This window comes from Chiloscyllium plagiosum, unplaced genomic scaffold (assembly GCF_037043375.1).
Source record: "Chiloscyllium plagiosum isolate Xiang-an unplaced genomic scaffold, Cpla_swu_hap1 HiC_scaffold_4, whole genome shotgun sequence".
Lineage (NCBI taxonomy): Eukaryota > Metazoa > Chordata > Chondrichthyes > Orectolobiformes > Hemiscylliidae > Chiloscyllium > Chiloscyllium plagiosum.
In genome coordinates, this window is record NW_028270142.1 from 33,029,675 (window position 1) to 33,050,942 (window position 21,268).

A 21,268-nucleotide genomic window follows, 5' to 3' on the forward strand; every position below is an offset into this window, starting at 1 on the left:
ACTGCAAACCTATATTAATACTAGCTGGACTTGTTTATAGTTTACTTTATTGCTAGCAGCTAGCTGAGTTTATGTGGCTATTATTATGAAGTTCTTGACTTCCATAACAAAGCTTCAGTTTTTATTTTCTGTGAATATAAATGCTATCTCCCAATCACACTTTTCATTGTCATCTTAAAGTTGTTTATCTTGACAGTTGATCAAAAGTTTTGGATGTTTTTTAGCACTGTTCAAAATGTCATTCAAACATTCTTATTTTGTAAGGAATGATTATTAGTGCCAGCCATTTTGACATCCAGGCACACTGCACAACAATTTGTCTACTTTTTAGTCATTCTGAGTCTGGCCGGACCACTAATGTTGTAGTAAAGTTATTCTCAAAAGACCATATCTGTAAGTTGACAAATATGCATAATACTGCTGTTTTACACAGACCTATACATGGGATGTTTCAAGCAATGTCCAAACATCATCATAAAAGGAGCTGAGAAGGAAAGTACTGTGGATGCTGAAAAAAAGTCGGCAGGTCAATTCTGAGTGGTGACTTCATCACAATTGGTTAAGAAAGAAAGATAAATATCCTAGGGAAAGTTAATGGTTTTCCCCTTACCATTTGTTGAGAGACAACTTTATTTACCTAATGAACAGTTTAAAGAGGTGTCTATCCCATAATTATCTTATAAAATGTGTAATAAATATGCATTCTTCATTTGAGAGCCTAACAAAAAATAATTAGAATGGGAAGTGATGGATGCAGTAAATTTGAAGTCTACCTTAACTAACATGAGATAAAATGCCCCAAGCTTTGTGATAACTAGCAAAGGAACACATACATGTCTGTGCGAGTAACTGCAGATCTTTGAGCAAAGAGTAGCTGAAATCAGACATCTGATCCAGCTTGGTGCTCTCTGCAAGAGATCTATGGCATCTGCAAACAATGCAAGCATAGCAAGGTTCTTCATCTAGTCATATTGAAGATTGATCACCAAGAGACAGAACTAAATTTTTTTTTGCTCAGTTGGAGGATCTACCACTATGGCCCCAGTTTCACGAAATGGGGTCACCACCCTCTTTAGTCAATGTGCTGACTAGGAGAAAGTGAGGACTGCAGATGCTGGGGATCAGAGCTTAAAAATGTGTTGCTGGAAAAGCGCAGCCCGTCAGGCAACATCAAAGGAGAATGCGAATCGACGTTTCGGGCATAAGCCCTTCTTCAGGAATGAGGAGGGTGTGCCAAGCAGGCTAAGATAAAAGGTAGGGAGGAGGGACTTGGGGGAGGGGCATTGGGAATGCGATAGGTGGAAGGAGGTTAAGGTGAGGGTGATAGGCCGGAGAGGGGGTGGGGGCAGAGAGGTCGGGAAGAAGATTGCAGGTCAAGAAGGCGGTGCTGGGACTGAGAAAAGGTGGGGGGAGGGGAAATGAGGAAGCTGGAGAAATCTGTATTCATCCCTTGTGGTTGGAGGGTTCCTAGGCGGAAGATGAGTCGCTCTTCCTCCAGGCGTCGTGTTGCCATGGTCTGGCGATGGAGGAGGCCAAGGACCTGCATGTCATTGGCGGAGCAGTGCACCCGATGTGGCCTCCTCTACATTGGGGAGATAGGCCGCCTACTTGCGGGCTGTTTTAGAGAACACCTCTGGGACACCCGCACCAGCTAACCCAACCGCCCCGTGGCTGAACACTTTAATTCCCCCTCCCACTCCACCAAGGACATGCAGGTCCTTGGCCGCCTCCATCGCCAGACCATGGCAACATGACGCCTGGAGGAAGAGCGACTCATCTTCCGCCTAGGAACCCTCCAACCACAAGGGATGAATGCAGATTTCTCCAGCTTCCTCATTTCCCCTCCCCCCACCTTATCTCAGTCCCAACCCTCAGACTCAGCACCGCCTTCTTGACCTGCAATCTTCTTCCCGACCTCTCCGTGCCCACCTCCTCTCCGGCCTATCACCCTCACCTTAACCTCCTTCCACCTATCGCATTCCCAACGCCCCTCCCCCAAGTCTCTCCTCCCTACCTTTCATCTTAGCCTGCTTGGCACACCCTCCTCATTCCTGAAGAAGGGCTTATGCCCGAAACGTCGATTCGCCTTCTCCTTTGATGCTGCCTGACGTGCTGCACTTTTCCAGCAACACATTTTTAAGCCAATGTGCTGACACCTACCAACTTGTTAAGGGATTTGGAAAATCCATGGTCTGGAGCATGGTAATGCTGCTACCATAAGGGTGATACTTGCAGATGGGAAGCATTGTGGGCTTTAGAGTGCCAGTAACTAAGGGCTACCTTTGGAAGCCTTTGAGGGGCTATCTTGTTGGCAAACAAAATGTCTACATAAATGGAAAGTAACACTTAATTGGCTACTTCAAGGTATTCTTGACTAGCCACTAGGTGGCTATACTATGACTTACTGTGCCATATTGCTAGCGACGAATGATGAGCTCCTCTTCAGTACGTCAATTCTGCTGTCTTGACTTACAGCTTGTTGCCACTGTCCTTGGAAATTTTGGGCTATAATGTTGAAGTGAAGAAAAGTTAGATTTAAATCATGTACAGGAAGTGAATAAAAACTGGAAAAGAAAATTAGCTTAAAAGAGATAAATGAGTGCTAGAGGTGAGGAATTAATAATTTTTCAATCTCCAGTACGACTTAGAAAGATTTCCCTCGCTCACTGCATAAGTGTGCCACAATGTGGGCTCTAAGTCTTTCCAACTCTGTCTCCAGTCCATTTAATCTCAGTTTTCTCTCTCCATGGTTTTGGCTCTTTGTCATCTGTAACAGTAGCTCCATTCCTCTTGCGTTTCCCAGAAATAGTCCTCACCCAATGGCATGCTTCTACAGCACTTCATTTACTAGGTCCATGACAGTCTTTGTGGCGCACATTTCCCAGAGAATCCTTTTTCTGACTCCTTTAATAAACCCTATTAAATTGTATGGTTACCTCTGGCCAAATTGAAACATAGTAGAATTGTATAATTCACAATCCTTGCTCTAAACCTGTATTCAGCTTTTTCTTTTCAGCAAGCTTCATGGAAATGTTCCTCCTCTGTCCCTTCCCTGGCTGCAACGTCTTTGTCTCTGGTGTCCATATTTTAACATTCTTTTTGGGGTGTTATCTTGAAAGTATTATTGAGTATTTAGGAAAATGTCCAATTAGAATATTTCCAGAAGTAATATAAGCTTTCAATTTGTTAGTAATTGTTTTGGTTCTTTTTTGCAATTATTGTGTTTACTCTTTATTTAAAGTTGACAGTATATTGCAGTCTCCTGCTTGCCCTCGGGAATTGAGTTTGAACTGTAACTCTGGTAGGACCATTACTGGTACTGAGATAATTTAAAGGAAGTTGTATTTGAAGGGGAGACCACAAGTCAAATATGAATATTGATGTATTCAGCCGGGGAGAAAATCCAAAAATAAAAATGCCTGAGAATATCAGCTTCACATGGCATTATTTGGAAGCATTTAAAATGAAAAGCTGAAGTGAGGTTGAATAAAATTACTGTACATGCTGTCACCTAGTGTTCAGTTTTGGAATTTTTTTTAAAAAAGGGTCAAGCCGAACACGTTCACTTAGATTTCTTTTGCACGTTTTAATGCAGCAATGTCCCAAGAGGTACTGGTTAGAGTTGGAAGCAATGGTCAAGAGTATGGTCAATGTTTAGCTTCTGATACTCCTATAATGGTAGAAAAAATGATACCAATGCAGAAAAGCAGGAGTGATCTCAGTGCATAAAATAAAGATCACTAAAAGCTTTGTAATACATAGCAATGGAAGGTGTGGTGGTAAAGAAATTGAGAAAACCCTGCTGGGTTTGAATGAGGCCTTAAATATTTGCAAGAGGGTAAGGATTTTGAATTCAGTGCATTGAAGGGCTGAGTCAGCTTAATTGAGTCAGTTAAGTTTGGTGTAGACAAATCTAGTGAGCTAAGTTTGGCTGTATTGCAGGCTGGAACTTGGCAAAGACAGCAAGCATTGAAGAGGTATACCTGAAAGTAAAGCAGGCTGGAATTGCTGTCTTGAGGTGATAATAGTGAAGGGTAGGATTGAACATGTGCTCTAGTTGATCAGGATCTTAAATCTGACTGTTGTTAAATTCAGACCCAGGGGTAGAAGCAAATTCTCGAACAAATGTGCTGCCCACAGTGCACTCTTTTATGTTGGTGAGATCAAATGGAGACAGTCTGATCGTTTTGCACTCCTGTCTGTAGGAATGACTCTGACCTTTCAATTGCATGCCATTTCACTAAACCCCTTGCTCCCATGCTAGCACTACTGTCCATGGCCCTGTGTTCGTGTTCCAGTGGCGGTCAATGCAAGCTGAAGAAACAAGGTCTTATTTCTGCTTGAGCACTTTGCAACTGCTCGGATTCAACATTGCATGTCACAACATGAGTACGATCTCTGTGCCATTTACCTTAAATCCACCCCCGTCCTCCCAGTGTCTTGTTGGCTTTGCTCTCAGCGGAGTAGATCTGTTTCTTCCTTTTCACAGCTACTGTTTACATCTATTTCACATATCTTTCTCTCTTTTTTGGATTGGAATACTGCTAATGTGACACTCCCTTTGAAAAAGGGCGAGAGGCAAAAAGTGGGTTGCCATAGGCCAATTAGCCTATATTGTTGAGGCAATAGCAGAACATATGGAAAGTCATATCTATTCAAGCAGGATCAGCATGGTTTCATGAAAGGGAACTTGTGTCAGATTAATTCATTAGAGTATTTTGAGGAAGTCTCAGCCATAATGGATAGAGGAGAACCAGCAAATGTGTCATATTTGAACCTCCAAGGTCGACAAGGTACTTCTCAAAGGCTAAGTCATGAGATAAGAGCTATGGTGTTGGAGGTAGTATATTGGCATGGAGGAATAATTGGCTCATGGGCAGGAAACCGAGAATGGAAAAATGGGTTATTTTTCAGAGTGGTGATCTGTGACCAGTGGGGATCAGTGCAGGGACTGCAACTGTTTACAACGTGTGTGTGTGTATGTATAAAACTTGGAGGAAGGAAGTGAATGTACTGTAACCAAACTTCTGTGTTCTGAAGAAGAGTCACTGGACCCAAAACATGAACTCTGGACTGAAGAAACTCCTCTTGGTCTCTGATTGAAAAGGTGACTCCTACTCTGATGCTGTGCCCTGAGTCTTAGTTTCTCCTCCTAGTGGCAGCGTCATTTCCACATCCAACCTATCCAGGCCTCTTAATATTCCATAAGTTTCATTTGAGATCTCCCCTTCACTCTTTTAAACTCCATAGAGTACAGATCTAGAGTCTTCATATGACAAGCCCTTCATCTGTAGAATCATTTTTGTAAACCTCCTCTGGATCCCCTCTAATGCCAGCACATCCTTTCTTGGATATGGGTACTCAAAACTGCTCACAATATTTCAAATATGATCTGACCAGAGCCATGTACAGTCTCAGCAATACATTTCTGTTTTTGTATTCTAGCCTTCTTAAAATGAATGCTAACATTCCTAATTGCCAACTGAATCTGCATGTTAACCTGAGAGAGTCCTGAACTAGGATTGCCAAGTCCCGTTATGCTTCAGATTTCTGAAACCTTTCCTTATTTAGAAAATAGTCTACATTATTCCTACCAAAGTGTAAAATCTCACATTTTATCACATTGTATTCCACTTGCCACTCTACCCATTGACTTAGTATGCCTAAGTCCTTCTGCAGGCATCCCACCACCTCGACACCTATCTCTCTCCCCTCTTATCTTTGTCATCAAAGTCATCAGCAAATTTAGCAACAATGCCCTCAGTTCCTTCGTCCAGATGGTTAATGTAGAACGTGAATAGTTGTCCGAACACGACCCTCGTGAAATTCCACTAGTCACTTGACTGCCTTCTGCCGGTCAACCAATCCTCTTCAAGAAAAATGGTAAGGAAAATCCAGGGAACTACAGACCGATGAGCCTGATATTGGTCGTGGCAAGTTGTTGGAGGGAAATCTGAGGGTCAGGATTCACATATAGGCAAGGACTGATTAGCGGCAGTCAACATGGCTTTGTGTGTGGGAAATCATGTCTCACGAATTTGATTGAGGTTTTTATTTGAAGTAATTAAGAGGATTGATGAGGGCAGAGTGGATGTGATCTATGTGGACTTTGGCAGTAAGGAGTTTGACAAGGTTCTTCATGGTAAACTGATTAGCAAGGTTAGATCACAAGGTTAGAATACAGGGAGAACTGGCCACTTCACCTTCAACAACAAGACCTACAAACAAATCAACAGGACACCCATGGGATCACTAATATCAGGATTCTTAGCAGAGGCAGTGATGCAGAGACGAGAACCAACAACCCTGCCCACGATCCAACCCAAGCTTTGGGTCTGCAATGTAGATGACACCTTTGTCATCACAAAACAGAACAAGTTAGAAGAAACTTACAATATCATTAACAACATCCTTACTAACACAAATTTCACCAAAGAGGAAGAAAACAACAACAGACTTTCCTTCCTAGGTGTCACAGTGGAATGAACAGTCAATGGAGAACTGCAGGCCAATGTCTACAGGAAAGCAACACACACAGACCAGATACTCAACTACAGGAGCAATCATCCCAACACGCATTAACTGAGCTGTGACAGGATACAATTTAAAAGGGCCACGACACACTGCAGCACCCACGAACTTAGAGTAGCAGAAGAAAAGTACTTATGCAACGCATCCAAGAACAACTGGTACCCAATAAGCATGGTCCACCAATTTTACAAGTCCAGAGACACTAGCCACGCTACCAGACATCTGAGGCATTTGAGATGATGACCAGACTACTCCGACCCCTTAGCATTATGGTAGCACATAAACGTTTCAACATCATGAAACAGCTACTGATGAACCTAAAGAACCCTGTACCAACAGCCAGCAAAATGAATGTTATATACAAAATTGCCTGCAAGGACTGCAACAAACACTATATCGGACAGGCAGGCAGAAAACTAGCCACGAGGATACACGAACACCAACTAGCCACCAAAGGACATGATCAACTATCACTAGTATCTTTACGCACAGCCGAAGAAGGATACCTCTTCAACTGGGACAACACATCCATCCTAGGACAGGCTAAACTAAGCCACATGTGGGAATTCCTAGAGGCCGACATTCAAACTAGGACCCCATCAATAAATACATCGATTTGGACCCCATTTACCAACCTCTGAGAAAAAGAACGATAAATGATATCATGCACAGTAACAGACCAAGACACACAAATGGAAAGTGGGACAGAATAGCAGCGCTCCACCGGCGGCTCACTGATAATGTTACCTAGCATGATGATGAAATGTCTGAGAACAAAACTTTCAGCTCAGCGAGCAAACTTACAACCTGGAGAACTAGCCATTTGGATACAGAACTGGCTGAAAGGTAGAAGATAGAGGGTGGTGGTGGTGGAGGGTTGCTTTTCAGGTTGGAGGCCTGTGACCAGTGGTGTGCTACAAGGACGGTGGTGGGTCGACTGCTTTTTGTCACGTATATAAGTGATTTGGATGTGAACATGGGTATAGTTAGTAAATTTTGCAGATGACACCAAAATTGGAGGTGGAATGGACAGTGAAGAACACCTTTGGGACACCCGGACCAACCAACACGTGGCTCAACACTTTAACTCCCCCTCCCACTCCACCAAGGACATGCAGGTCCTTGGCCTCCTCCATTGCCAGACCATAGCAACACGACTGCTGGAGGAAGAGTGCTTCTTCTGCTTAGGAACCCTCCATTCACAAGGGATGAACTCAGATTTCTCCAGTTTCCTCATTTCCCCTCCCCCCACCTTGTCTCAGTCCCAACCCTCAAACTCAGCACCACCTTCCTGATCTCTCCGCCCCTACCCCCACTCCGACCTATCACCCTCACCTTAACCTCCTTCCACCTGTCGCATTTCCAACGCCCCTCCCCCAAGTCCCTCCTCCCTACCTTTTATCTTGGCCTGCTTGGCACACTTTCCTCATTCCTGAAGAAGGGCTCATGCCCGATACGTCGATTCTCCTGCTCCTTGGATGCTGCCTGACCTGCTGTGCTTTTCCAGCAACACATTTTCAGCTCTGATCTCCAGCATCTGCAGTCCTCACTTTCTCCCAGTGAAGAATGTTCCCTCAGTACAATGGGATCTTGATCCGACTGGCCAATGGGCTGAGGAGTGGCAAATGCAGTTTAATTTAAATAAGTGTGAGGTGCTGCATTTTGGAAAGTCAAATCAGGGCAGGGCTTGTACACCTTAATGCTAAGGTTCTGGGGCGTGTTGCTGAACAAAGAGACCTTGGAGTGCAGGTTCATCGTTCCTTGAAAGTGGAGTCTCAGGTAGATAGGATAGTGAAAGTGTTTAGTATGCTTTCCTTTATTGGTCAGAGCATTGCGTATAGGAGTTGGGAGGTCATGTTGTAGCTGTAGAGGAATATTATATGCAATTCTGGTCTCCCTCATATAGGAAGGATGTTATGAAACTTGAAAGGATTTTGAAAACATTTATAAGGATGTTGCCAGATTTGGAGGGTTTGAACTATAGGGAGAGGCTGAATAAGTTGGGGGCTATTTTTCCTGCAATATCAGAGGCTGAGGTTTATAAGATCATGAGGGGCATAGATAGGGTAAGTAGACAACGACTTTTCCTTTGAGTTGGGAGAGTCCAGAACTAGAGAGCGTAGGTTTAGGGTGAGAGGCCTAAGTTATAAAAGAGACCGAAGGGGAAATGTTTTCAGAGTGCTGTGTATACGGACCGAGCTGCCAAAGGAAGTGGTGGATACTGGTACAATTACAACATTTAAAAGGCATCTGGACGGGTATATGAATAGGAAGGGTTTAGAGGGATATAGGCCAAATGCTGGCAAATGGGACTAGATTAGATTGGGATATCTGGTTGGCATGGGCGAATTGGACCTAAGGGCCTGTTTCTGTGCTGTACATCTCTATGACTTTAAGTCATTTTACTAACTCTTCTAACCCTACTTTGTATAGAGCACTGAAGTTAGCTTTCTAAGGTTTACTTTGCAAAGGTAACAATACCAATACTACTTCTCCAACTGGAAACATTTTAGTTGTAGAATGTTTGTCTGTTTATTGTTCAGTTTTGTTGGAAACCTTCAAAAGCTCATGTTACCCTACATGCCCTTGTGAGCCCTTCCAGAAAGATAGGCATGTATTCCATATACTTAAGTACTCTTCTTTTTGGTTTTAGAATTTCTCCCTAATCAATTTTAATGGACTTTTAATCTCATGATCACAAATCAATTCAAATAAACTTGTCAATGCCGACCAGATATCCTAGCCTAATCTAGTTCCATTTGCCAGCACTTGGCCCATACTTAATACTCTTTATTAAGTAAATCTTAGGAGATACACCTCATTAGACTACATTAGCTCGGCATGATCAGAATGTAGGAGTGTCAGTATCGATACAACAGCATCATTATTGTTCAAACACAGAAAAACATACTCTGGTAGAAACACTGATTCAATACATGCTGGAAAACAACTTGATTGAACCCAGTCAAAGCAGCTGGAGCTCACTTAGTATTAGTTTCTAAGCCTGATGAATCAATTAGATTGTGTGTAGATTACTGAAAGATAAATTACTGAAGGTCCTGCCCCATTTCAGGTATCGATGGGACAGACCATGTTTCATTTCTTTAAGAGTTACCTGTTCAAAAGGTGCTAACAGCAAAACCCCTTAGTTGGGTGAAGGCCAGAGCTGACAGAGTAGAGTTGCACCAGAGGAAAATAATGGCTGCATCTCAATTTTTAAAAAATAAAAACTATGAATTGGAGGTTTGAAGTCATATATTCCTTTTGGTGTGTTCAAGGTTTAGGAGAGCAAACTCCCATATACTCGTGTCTCTACTTAACACAAACCATGCACAGATGTCTGTTTCATAGCATAAAACTACAACCACATAGAACCAAATACAACATTGCTAACAGGGGACGACTTGAAGTTTTTCATCTTCGACTTATCATTACAAGACAAAAGGGCTTAACCTCTAGCTTTTTAGCAATGTTTTGGTGGGTTTAACCTGGGAGTCACCATGCCTGAGGGAAGTGACAAGGTCAAGAAGCCAGAACTGTTGTAATGATCTCAGCCAATATAGGAAATGAGCCTGTGTTATTGGTGTCACTCTGCTTTCTGAGCCAGTCATCCAGCCAACTAAACTAACTGATTCACACTAGCATGTATACACACAGATTTCAGATTCACACTTAATTGGTTATGAAACATGTTATGACAGCCTGAGGTTGCAAAAAGGTGTTCAAGATCTGAACATCTTTCTGTGATTACAATGAGATTACTGCGTTTAGGACAATTGGCAGAAGAACAGTACATCAATAGCTAGGTGAAATTACTCAATGCGAAAGTACCTTCAGATTCAAGATGGTTCGGCCAAAGAAATATTTGAATAGCTCTGACTGATTGACTTTTAATTCTTGAACAGCCACAAACCTACTTAACGCCAAGCCTTCCCTGTTAACTTTGTAAACTTGTTTCTCCCTTTTTCCTTTGTTCTCTCTTAATCAGATATGCATTTAACTTTCAATTGTCTTTTGCATACCTGATTTGACATTGAATTCACCCCTTTGGTTTGCCATCGCTTAGTTATCCACCGTTTGTTGCTCAGTTTTTAATGTCATTGAGTTTCTTTGCCCCATTATTCACCAAGGCTCTGTTGCCCTCTGTATATCATTATTAGCTTGCACTTTATGCAAGTTCATGGGCAGAAATTTTAAAAGCTGTGAGTATGATCAAGTCGACTTAATGGATCTTTGCACAAGTTTGTTCAGTTGTATCATGATTTAAAGGGATTACCTCCTTATGTGCTATTCTCCATTAGTATGGATGGCTATGCAAAGTGAGAATGATGGAGTGTTGCTTCGAAAGCTAGTGCTTCCAATTCAACCTGTTGGATTATAACCTGGTGTTGTGATTTTTAACTTTGTACACTCCAGTCCAACACCGGCATCTCCAAATAAACCTGTTAGTCTATACCTGGTCGGCAAAAGTGAGGACTGCAGATGCTGGAAATCAGAGTGTAGGTTAGAATGGTACTGGAAAAGCATAGCAGGTCCGCAGCATCTAAGGAGCAGAAAAATCGTGCTTTTGCCCGAAACGTCAATTTTCCTGCTCCTCTGATGCTGCCTGACCTGCTGTGCTTTTCCAGCACCACTCTAATCTACAGACTATACCTGGTGTTGTGTGATTGACACGTTTGTTTAAAACTCAGGCTATAAAATATATTGTAATTATGTTTGTAATTCCACATGCTTGGTTTACAAAAGTAATGTTTTACTGCATATACTGTGCATAGACTACACTTTATATGTACTATATGCTATTAAGGCTGTCACAGTCAGGTAGAAACTAAGTTCTTTCGGCAACGCGGTGGAATAGGTAAAGCTAGTAGAAGAAAATTGCGCTGCCAATGAGGTAGTGGAGAACTTTTCATAGGGAGGAAGGTAGCTTATGGAGGACATTAACAGGACATGGTGAAAGAAGTGAGAAATTGTTCAAGTATGTTGAAGTTGAATTAAGGCTGGGAGGGAGTCAGTTGTTATCATTGTATAAATGTAAAACTTCCTGAGCCTTTGTTTTTTCCCTTTCCCTGTGGCCTTGGCATGGAATCCTGTGAATAAAATGCAAGAGTTAACTATCACGTGACTAGTGTTGGCTGATGAGATAAGAATGTTCAGATTGCTACATAATTACTGAAAGTCAGTAGATTGGTTAGTCTTTATACATTAGGGAACTTCTAAAAATTGGTTTTGTTATATTGAGCTCTGAGGCTTTTGTGACATTAAGTGCAGTTAATTCATCCATTGCTGAGGATCAGGAACAGACTGCTTGAACCCTCCATTTAACAAAATCTTGACAGTTCTGTGACATAACTCTATGTACCCATCTTTGCTTCCATTTTGTTTAATTACCACAAAACATAGACTAGAATAGTCTGTTTGCTGAATAAAATAATATACAAATCTCAATTTTAATTTTATCAATTGATGTAGCATGAACTGCCATTTGCATTGCTTGCATGTGAAGAGTTTCCTAATTCCATTCCTAAAAGACCAGGTTCTGATTTTTAGTTTTCACCTCTGTCATCCTAAAATTGTTTCTATCTTGGTAATTGCTTCCATTTAATATATTGAAAATTTTGAACAAATCTCACTGTTGTTCTAAATTGTAGGGTGTATAACTCCAGTGTGTATAATTGTTCTTGAACTGGATTTCAAGTGCTGAATTATCATTCTGATGAATTTATGCTTTGCTCCCTTCAAGGCCAGAATATACTTAGTAAAGTGTTATTCTTATGCCTGTTCACTGCTGTCTAACCAGGGTTTTGTATAGCTAAAGTGCTACTTCCACCTCTTGTACTAACATGTCAACATTCCGTTAATATTATTATTAATTTCTGTACATGTCGATACCAACACTGAAAACAATTTACTATAGTTTTCCCCATTTACTTGATACATCTCTTAGATTGGCGGATTTTTGTGTTACTGGCAAACTTGGATTTTTGACTTTTTCCTTGATCATCCACATTGTTTATAAATATAGTGAGTAGTTGAGGCCCCAACAGAAGTATTTGCAGAATGCCATCAGTCACATCCTGGCAATTAAAATATCTGTCCATTATCCCTCCTGTCAGTCTCCTGCTACTCGGCCAGCTTCCTAGCCAGGTCAATAACTTATCTTCAATTCCATGAGTTTTAACTTTAGCTAACGTTCTGTTTTGAGGCACTAAACTAAATGCCTGCTGGCAGTCCATAACGTTAATATATATTCTTCTCTGCTACTACTATAATCAACTCTTCAAAAAAAATCAGACCAATTCTCCAAGCATGATTTTTTTTTAAATGCATTTCGATGTTGGCATTTTCTGTTTATCTGCAAATTTTTAAGATGTTCAGTTGCCCATTCTTAGTGACTGTTTCCAACAACTTCAGGTGGCCAAGAATAAGGGCCTTTATATTTAAGGTGGTCAGTAACCATTCCAATGTGTTATTTTGGAAGTGGCTCAGGTATGAGATTTATTGTCACATAGCATGGTCAAGACAAATTGGCACAGAAAATTTTAAGGGGAAGTAATATAATGAATTAAGGGATCGCAGCCCATTTGGGGCATAACACCTGTATTGATAAACTGAATTAAATACATCTCAATGTTGCTCTTTTATCTACACTGTTACATGGATGGGAGAAATGGTAGAATAGTTCCCCTTTTCTGCTGCTTGACTGTTTTTACAAATAAAGTTGTGTTTTAACACCAATTGCTGTGACTATTAATATCAAGTTTTCTCATGAGTTTAAAAGAATATATCGTTATTACTTAATACCTGAAGTGCTATTACAACCACATACACTCAAGAATGAAAAAGTGCACTTGGGTCTTAAACGTCCAAAATATTTTACTGTCGTGCTTGCTTCTCCCGATTTGAAGTCTTGTAACTTTGTAGGCTAGTGGTTATTTTTTGGCGCACTTAATCAAATAGTGATTGGGGGTGTGGGGAAACAAATTCACTGTGATTTGCTGGTTGTAATTGTAGGTTTCTCTTGCTTAACTCCTGCTAAGATGCATTCGAACTCCCATGGTGAAAAGTTGATTTAGTTAATAGATAGGTGAAGGCTAACCTGACTTCTCTGCTAGTTAGTAGATCTTTTGCCAGTCTGGAGTTTTCTCTCTCTCCTTTCCCTCCTGCAAGTTATGATTTATTAAATGCCTCTTATCAGAAAACTAGTTTTCCATGTGATGAAGTTATCTGTTTTTAAAAGTTCCTACAAATTTTGAGATCTGGCCATTGTCAAACGATGGAGTCAGCTTTCACCCTTTCAAGATCATTGTGATAGATATGGTTCTGTTACACTGGGCTGCAGTGAAGTAGACAAGTCTGTGGGCAATACTGCAAACTAGATTGTTTAATTATTTGGATAAGGGCAGCCGTAAACCACAGAAAAGATTTATTGCATTTTAAGGTCTTCTCAGTGAAATCTCAAAGTTTGTTCACACTCCTGTGTCTTGTCAGATTTGAAGGCCTTGTGTAATTCCATGTGTACTGACAGGGAAGAAAGGATCTCCTGATTTCTGAACTCCATTTTGTGTTAATACAGTGTTCATTTTGAATTTATTCTCAAACTCCATGAATCTGTATTGTCTGAAAATGACCACATTGTTCTACATGCCATCTAACTTTGTACTATCAGCACAAATGGGGCTTTCTATCCCATAATTAAGTCAGTAATTGCAAATTCTACAGAATCATAAATTGAATTTTATAGTGATTTGCTGTAAATGGAATTGATTTCATACTTAAATCATGCATATCAAATTGCTTCTAACCTGGGCGAGGGAGAATTGCTCTACCCCCTTTATATACTGATCACACAAGTATATCTGACATCTTTTATCTTTATTTATATCAGTAATTAAGTCTTTTTTGTGAATTAGTACTGGAGTTTGAGCTCCTCTCTTTTAACATTGTTCAAAAGATAAAACCATTGGAAATTATCATAGTATCTCAACTTTGCCAAATTCTGCTGTTGCCTCGCTCCATGAGAACTGACTAAGATTCTTCCTTTCAGATTCTTCCCTATCCTCACTCACTCTTTTCTTCTATACCTAGACAAATCGCCATACCCTCTAGATTTGGCACATTGGCTTCTTCCTTGTCTTACAATACATTTTTGGCACTAGCTTTCACAGCCACTGTGATCCTAATCTATGGAACCCTTTCTTCAGTATACCTGCTCTATAAGCTGTATAAATACTGTGTCTACAGGAGCAGGTCAGAGGCTAGGAATCTGGCAGCCAGTAGCTCACCACCTGACTAAACAAAGCCTGTCCACCATCTATAAAGTACAATTCAGGAATGTGTTAGAATACACTGCACTGGCCTGATGACTGCAGCTCCAATGAAACTCTAGCTTGACGCCAACCAGGACAAAGCAGCCTAATTGACTGGCAGAACTTCCATAGACAATCATTCCCTTGACCACCAAGACTCAGCAGCACTGTATACTAGCTTTAAGATCAGCTGCAGAAATTCACCAAGGCTCCTGACAGTCCCTTCCAAACGTATGATGGTTACTATTTAGAAGGCCAAGGGCAATAGGTACAAGGAACGCCACCACTTAATTTCCACTCCAAGCCACTCGCTATCTTGAATTAGAAAGAGAACATTGTTCCTTCAGTATCACTGGACCAAAATCCTGGAATTCTCCCTAATACTATTGTAGGCCTACGTACAACAAAATGACTGCAGCAGTTCAAGAAGGCAGCCTACCACCACCTTTTCAAGGGTAACTAGGATTGGCTATAACTGTTGGCCTAGTCATTGATGCTTCCAATCTGTACATGAATAAAAATAAAGAATTTTAAGATTTCAAAATCATCTTAGACCATCTGTTCTGTTATTTTTCTTTGCTCACTGTCCTGAAATAATCCTTGTCCATGACTGCGCATGAGGTCTGCTATAGAATTACTGCTTGTTATGTTGAGAAGAAAATGTACATAATAGCTTTTAGCTTATTTTAAGTTTTCTGCTCCTTTGTTTTGTCGCGCTAAGTCTCTTGTGCTCTTAATCATTTATCACCAGCGTTAAGAATAAATTTTCCTCATTATATCTGTAATTCTAAACTGGTTGGATAATTAAAATTAAATCAATGAGATTCTGACCATGAAAATATACTAATTTCTACAGTAAAGTGTGTTGGTTTTGGGGGAGTGAGTGGTATGGAAATTTTGTCCCAGTTAGCATGTCAAACTCAGTAAACTAATTATTAAGTATTCGTATCACCTTCTGCGTTTTGAACGCCTTTGATTTCCACCTTAGATTTCCATTCACAAATCTGTTTTCTTTATTCTCTGGAACAACTAAATTTAGTGTAACCCCAGTCTATCAAGTAACTTTGATCATCATGAGTGGTTACCTGTAAAATATGTAAGGAGACCATAACACATTCAATTGTCCAAAAAAATGAATCCTGGAAATACTCATCAGGTCAGACATTTGTAGAAAGAGAAGAAATGAATTGTCATTTCAGGTTGATGACTTGTTTCAGAACTTATTCAAAGCTATCAAACTAAAAATGCAAATACTTAAAGAAATACAGTAAGTGGGGTGGTATCCCATTACTTAGTAAGATGTTAGACTGTTCAAAGTCTGATTCAAAGTCTATTTTCCTAATTTGGTGAAGTTAGGGACTTCTATTGACTTTTTAAATTTATGAATTAAATTATACCTTTACTGAACTGCATTTTCTTTGCCTTTCAGTGAGGGTAATCGAAACCTTGAACATTTAAACATTTCCTGGTGTGACCAGGTGACGAAGGATGGGATAGAGGCTCTAGTGGGAGGATGTAGTGGTCTGAAGGCCATGTTTTTGAGAGGGTGCACACAGGTTGGTAATTTTTATTTACCAATTTTGGAAGTAAATCACTTTCTTACTCATTCAACTTGCAAATAAAAGTGAATATACTGACATTGAGTGAGAAGTCATGATGAAGGAGCTGTTTATTTTAAGAATCTGGGCTAAAAAGAGTCCAGAATTGTCACAAACTTCCTCCATTCTTGGTATCACTTTTTTTTTTGCATCTGTACCTTTTCTCCTGGAAGTTTGTCACTTGAATTCATGTTAATTTGTACTTCCAGATTGTTTCTGTTCACAAAGTTTGGTGACAAGTCTGTGTGTGATGGATTTGGGCAGTTTTTTAAGAAAAGTGTAAGCTTCTGGTTTGCAATTTCTTGTTTCCATCTTCTAAGTTGATTGAGTGAATTCAGTGTCAACTCTGGTCAGTACACTCATACGGTTTTCACATTGTTTTATGCCCTACCCTGGAACAATACCTTTTCCAGGTTTGAATCTGACCATTCCGGGGTAGTCAATCATGCAAGAACAAAATTGTTCAAATTATCAGACTTTTCCTGAGGGGAGGAGGAATCATGCAAGCTTCTCTACTTTAATCCCGTAGAGTTCAACATAATCTCAGTGACCAACATAGTTCAGACATCATAGATGATGTATTTCTTCATGGATTGCCCACTAAAGTACGCTGTAAAAATTGATGACATCACTGAATTTATAACATAGATGAAGATTGTATTTGTGCCAGTTAACTTAAAAAGAAGTTGGATGTAGAAATCATATGAGAGTTGTGTCACTGGAAATTGTTCTTGATGGCTGGCAATGATGATGATGTCCAATCTCCTTTAATTTGTAGGAAGATCTTTATGCTATCTCTGACCACAAAGTGCAGCCTCTCGTTATAGGCTTCCCACAGTCTGAATATATGGAAGCCCCCCCCCCACCAAACCCTCCCCGTAGATATGTAAGCTGACTGATGGTACAAGTTGTGGTTGAAAAAAATCATGTCTAACCCACTAAGCAAGATGGGATTATTGCCTAATGCTATTGGAATCAGTTAATTAAAGTGAACCTATTAGAAGTAAAGCTAGGGAGAAAAGCTTTTTTCTGATAGCTCTGCAACATATCAATTGGGACTACTGAATTCAAATGACACATACTCTTAGCTGAGAAGTCTTGGTAATATTATTATTTCTGGAATAAATATTGATAGTCAGAATATTTGGGAAAATTACAGTCAATTTATTTTGGTTCACTACTGTCTATTCTATATAGCATAAAATGAATTTAAACACCATTTGCATCCCAGATGAATAATTCTCCTTTTATGAATTAAATTTGCTGAGGATGTTAGGAAGTTACCACCTGTGAAGATTAGACTACATATAACTGTGGACAAATAAATCACAAAAATGAGAGATAACTAACAAAACATTGTTGTATACTGAGCTGTTAGGCGAAAAATGTTCTTGTGCAGTTTACCCAATGAGTTTAGCAACAACTTGCATCGCTCCCTTGATGCCATTAAGGAGTTTCATAGGAGTATTTCAAAATACAGATCATGGAAGTAAATAATAGGTCGGATGACCAAAAACATGGTCACAAAGGTAGGTTTATGAATTATCTTACAGGAAAAAAGTGAGTTAGAGTCACAGAAGTTGACAAGGGATTCCAGAGTTGAGGATTATGCAACTGAAGAGTGGGCAAGAGGCAACTAAGTTGTAAAACTGACTTATTTAACATACCAGAGCCATATCTGTACATGAATTCCAAGAATTTGGTTTTATTTGTGTATATAGGGAAGGTTTGACTCCTTGTTGTGTGCTGGTCAAGTTACTAAATAGATTCTAATGGAACAAATGTAATGGAAATTATGCAACTAGGTATCAGTCTCTGAAGAAAGGAAATATTCACTCTTTGATATGGTCATGACTGGTAAGACTGACATTTACTGCGCATTCCTACTTGCTCTTGAGAGGCTGATGGACAGCCACTTGGATCTCTTCAACCACGTGATGAAGGTACTGCTACAGAGCTGTAGGGTAGGGCGTATCAGGATTTTGGCCCAGGATGATGAAGGAACGGTATTATACCAAAATCAGAAAGTACCTAACTTTTTACAAAAAAAACCAGGTTACTTTGCTGCTGTAATTACGGATGTTGAGGGTTGCCAAAAAAATGCATGCACCCACAGTGAGCTGATAGTGAAATGAAAAGGAGTTCTTTGTCCTGAGTAGTGTTGGGCTTCTTGAATGTTGCAGCTGTCCCATTTAGGCTAGTAAACAATAATTTCATTGCATTTCTGCTTTGTGCCTTGTCGGTACTGGAGAAGGTGAGTCTCCTATCGCAAAATACTCAGTTTCCATCCTACTCTGGAAGTTTCCACTTGTTGGAGATGGATATTACGTGTTTCTTATGAGCCCATCCGTGATTGCATGCTTCATTATCTGAAGAAATGCAAATTTGAACACTGCAAACATGAGCATGCTGTCCATTTCTGATTTTTATAATAGAGAGCAGATTATTGGTGAAATAATTGTTGTAGGAGAAAGTGAGGACTGCAGATGCTGGAGATCAGAGCTGAAAATGTGTTGCTGGAAAAGCGCAGCAGGTCAGGCAGCATCCAAGGAACAGGAGAATCGACGTTTCGGGCATAAGCCTGAAGAAGGGCTTATGCCCGAAACGTCGATTCTCCTGTTCCTTGGATGCTGCCTGACCTGCTGCACTTTTCCAGCAACACATTTTCAGAAATAATTGTTGTGTCCAAGACATTACTCTGAGAATCTGTTGCTGAAATGATGGGCTTCAAGTAATGACAATTACCACCTTTTGTGCCAGTTCTGACTCCAAACTGCTGAAGAATACTCCTCCTAATCCCATTTATTTCTGTTATTCCAGCTCCTTGACGCCATAGTTGGTGAAATGCTGCTTTAAACTGAATACAGTAACTGGCATACATTGAAACAGGAGTAAGTCATTTAGCTCCTCATAAGGCTTTACTGCTCTTAAAATCCTGTCATTATGACTGGAATTATAAGTTAACTTGCCTGCCAATAAACATTTAAATAAAATATGCATAGATTTATTAAACAAAAAAAATACTCGATTGAACTGAATTGAACACTGGACAAGAAAAATTGGAAAGGTTTACCTGTCTTTTTTATTCCTGGAATATCCTTTCAGGCACTCTAGTCTCTTCAAAAATCATCCTTATTTTATGCTAAAATTTGTTCAGTAGCATAACTGTAATTTATTTCCTTTTGACAAATTGCTGAACGTGCTGTAAATGCTGTTTTGTTACCTGATACTCTGAAAACAAATTGCTAACTCAGCTCACTTGAAGTTAAGTCTTATAGGATGTCGGACCATCTGACACACACGTCACTCAACCCACTGTGGCCGAACACTTCAATTTCCCCTCCCACTCTACCAAGGACATGCAAGTCTGGGGCCGCCAACTCCGCCAAATTCTAGCCACCTGATGCCTGGAGGAAGAACACCATATCTTCTGCCTTGGATCCTTCCAGCCATACGGGATCAATGTAGATTTCACCATTTTCCAGATTTCCCGCCTCCTCCCACCTTATCCCAGATTCAACCCTCCAACTTGGTACCGCCATCTTGAACTGTCATACCTGTCCATCTTCCTTCCCACCTACCTGTTCCACCCTCCACTCCAATCTATCGCCATCACCACCCAACCTCATCCACCAGCTGCCTTCCCCACCCCCAGCCCCAATACTCTTCCATTTTTATCTCTCCGCCCCTTTGGTTTCCCCCCCACCCCTAGCCCCAATACTCCTCCATTTATCACTCAGCCCCTTTGGTTTCTCCCCCCCCCACTTTTCCTGATGCAGTGCTTATGCTCAAAACGTTGATTCTCCTGCTCCTCAGATGCTGCCTGACCGACTGTGCTTTTCCAGCACCGCACTTTTTGACTCCGATCTCCAACATCTACAATACTGTCTGATACCCCTACAACCTTCTGCTTTTGAAGCTTTCTTCTCCCTGCCTTCGAAGTATCCCAGAACTAGTCTTGAGTCCTGACTCCATGCGATAGCTATTTGGATAAGCACTTCTTCTGTTATAAGCCTGTTCACTCTGAATCTGTTTCTGGTCCTGTTCTCTGTATTTCTGGGTATTGCGGACTCGAGTTTGGCAAACTTCTTAGCAGTTTTCTCCCAGGTTGTTTCTTGGTCTTTGACCTAAAATCACAGGACTTCTTGGAAAATGCTATTTAAAACTTGTGGCAATGCTGCTCCTTTAACAAGATTATGCTGTCCTTGGATTTTTTTCAGAGCGGTCGTAAATGCAGCAAATCTGAAAAGTCTAGGTTTGAACAGTTTTAGAACCAATTTGATTATAGCTAATGGATACTGCCTCAGACAAAAGGCTGTCAAGTTTTAAAAAAACACGTGTACACTGAAAGGGTAATGGCCACTTCTCCTAGCTCAGCTCTTCTCTGGTTTTAGCAGCTTGGATGTTCATTGAAAGCAGTCGGTCAGTTTTGAGGCAGCTGATCCACGAAACAGCTATATGGAAGATGATGTTCCTTGCTGAATCTCTCTGCCATCTTTTTCTCTTCTTTAAGACCCTGTGTTTGATTTTACCTATTTTGTCAAGGGGTATTTATGGGGATTGTTGCAAGTATTTTGAACAGCATCATTAATTTGGGATGATCTGTTGAATTTTCAGATTGGTTAAGTTATTCTGTATTCTGTTCTCTTTTGTGTATCATTAGTTAATCTTGTAAATAAATTCTATTTTGTTTAAAACCAAGTGGTTTGACCAACTGCATCCCTCCTGCAAATGTGCCTTACACCTGCTTAAAACAACTAGCAAAGTTAGGTTCTGGGCTACTTAATGTTTTGAGGGGGTCTAGCCTGGTCCATAACAGATTTGGGGCTT

General features: G+C 40.5%; 1 protein-coding gene across 3 annotated transcripts in view; it reads left to right on the forward strand.

Moving 5' to 3' along the window:
• Window positions 1-21,268, forward strand: part of fbxl2 (F-box and leucine-rich repeat protein 2) — a 184,473-nt gene that overhangs the window by 96,453 nt on the left and 66,752 nt on the right. For all 3 annotated transcript variants that reach the window (XM_087986131.1, XM_043688900.2, XM_087986132.1), the window contains exon 8: window positions 16,270-16,396. In XM_087986131.1, the coding sequence (XP_087842257.1) occupies window positions 16,270-16,396 (127 nt within the window). The remainder of the gene's footprint in view (window positions 1-16,269; window positions 16,397-21,268) is intronic.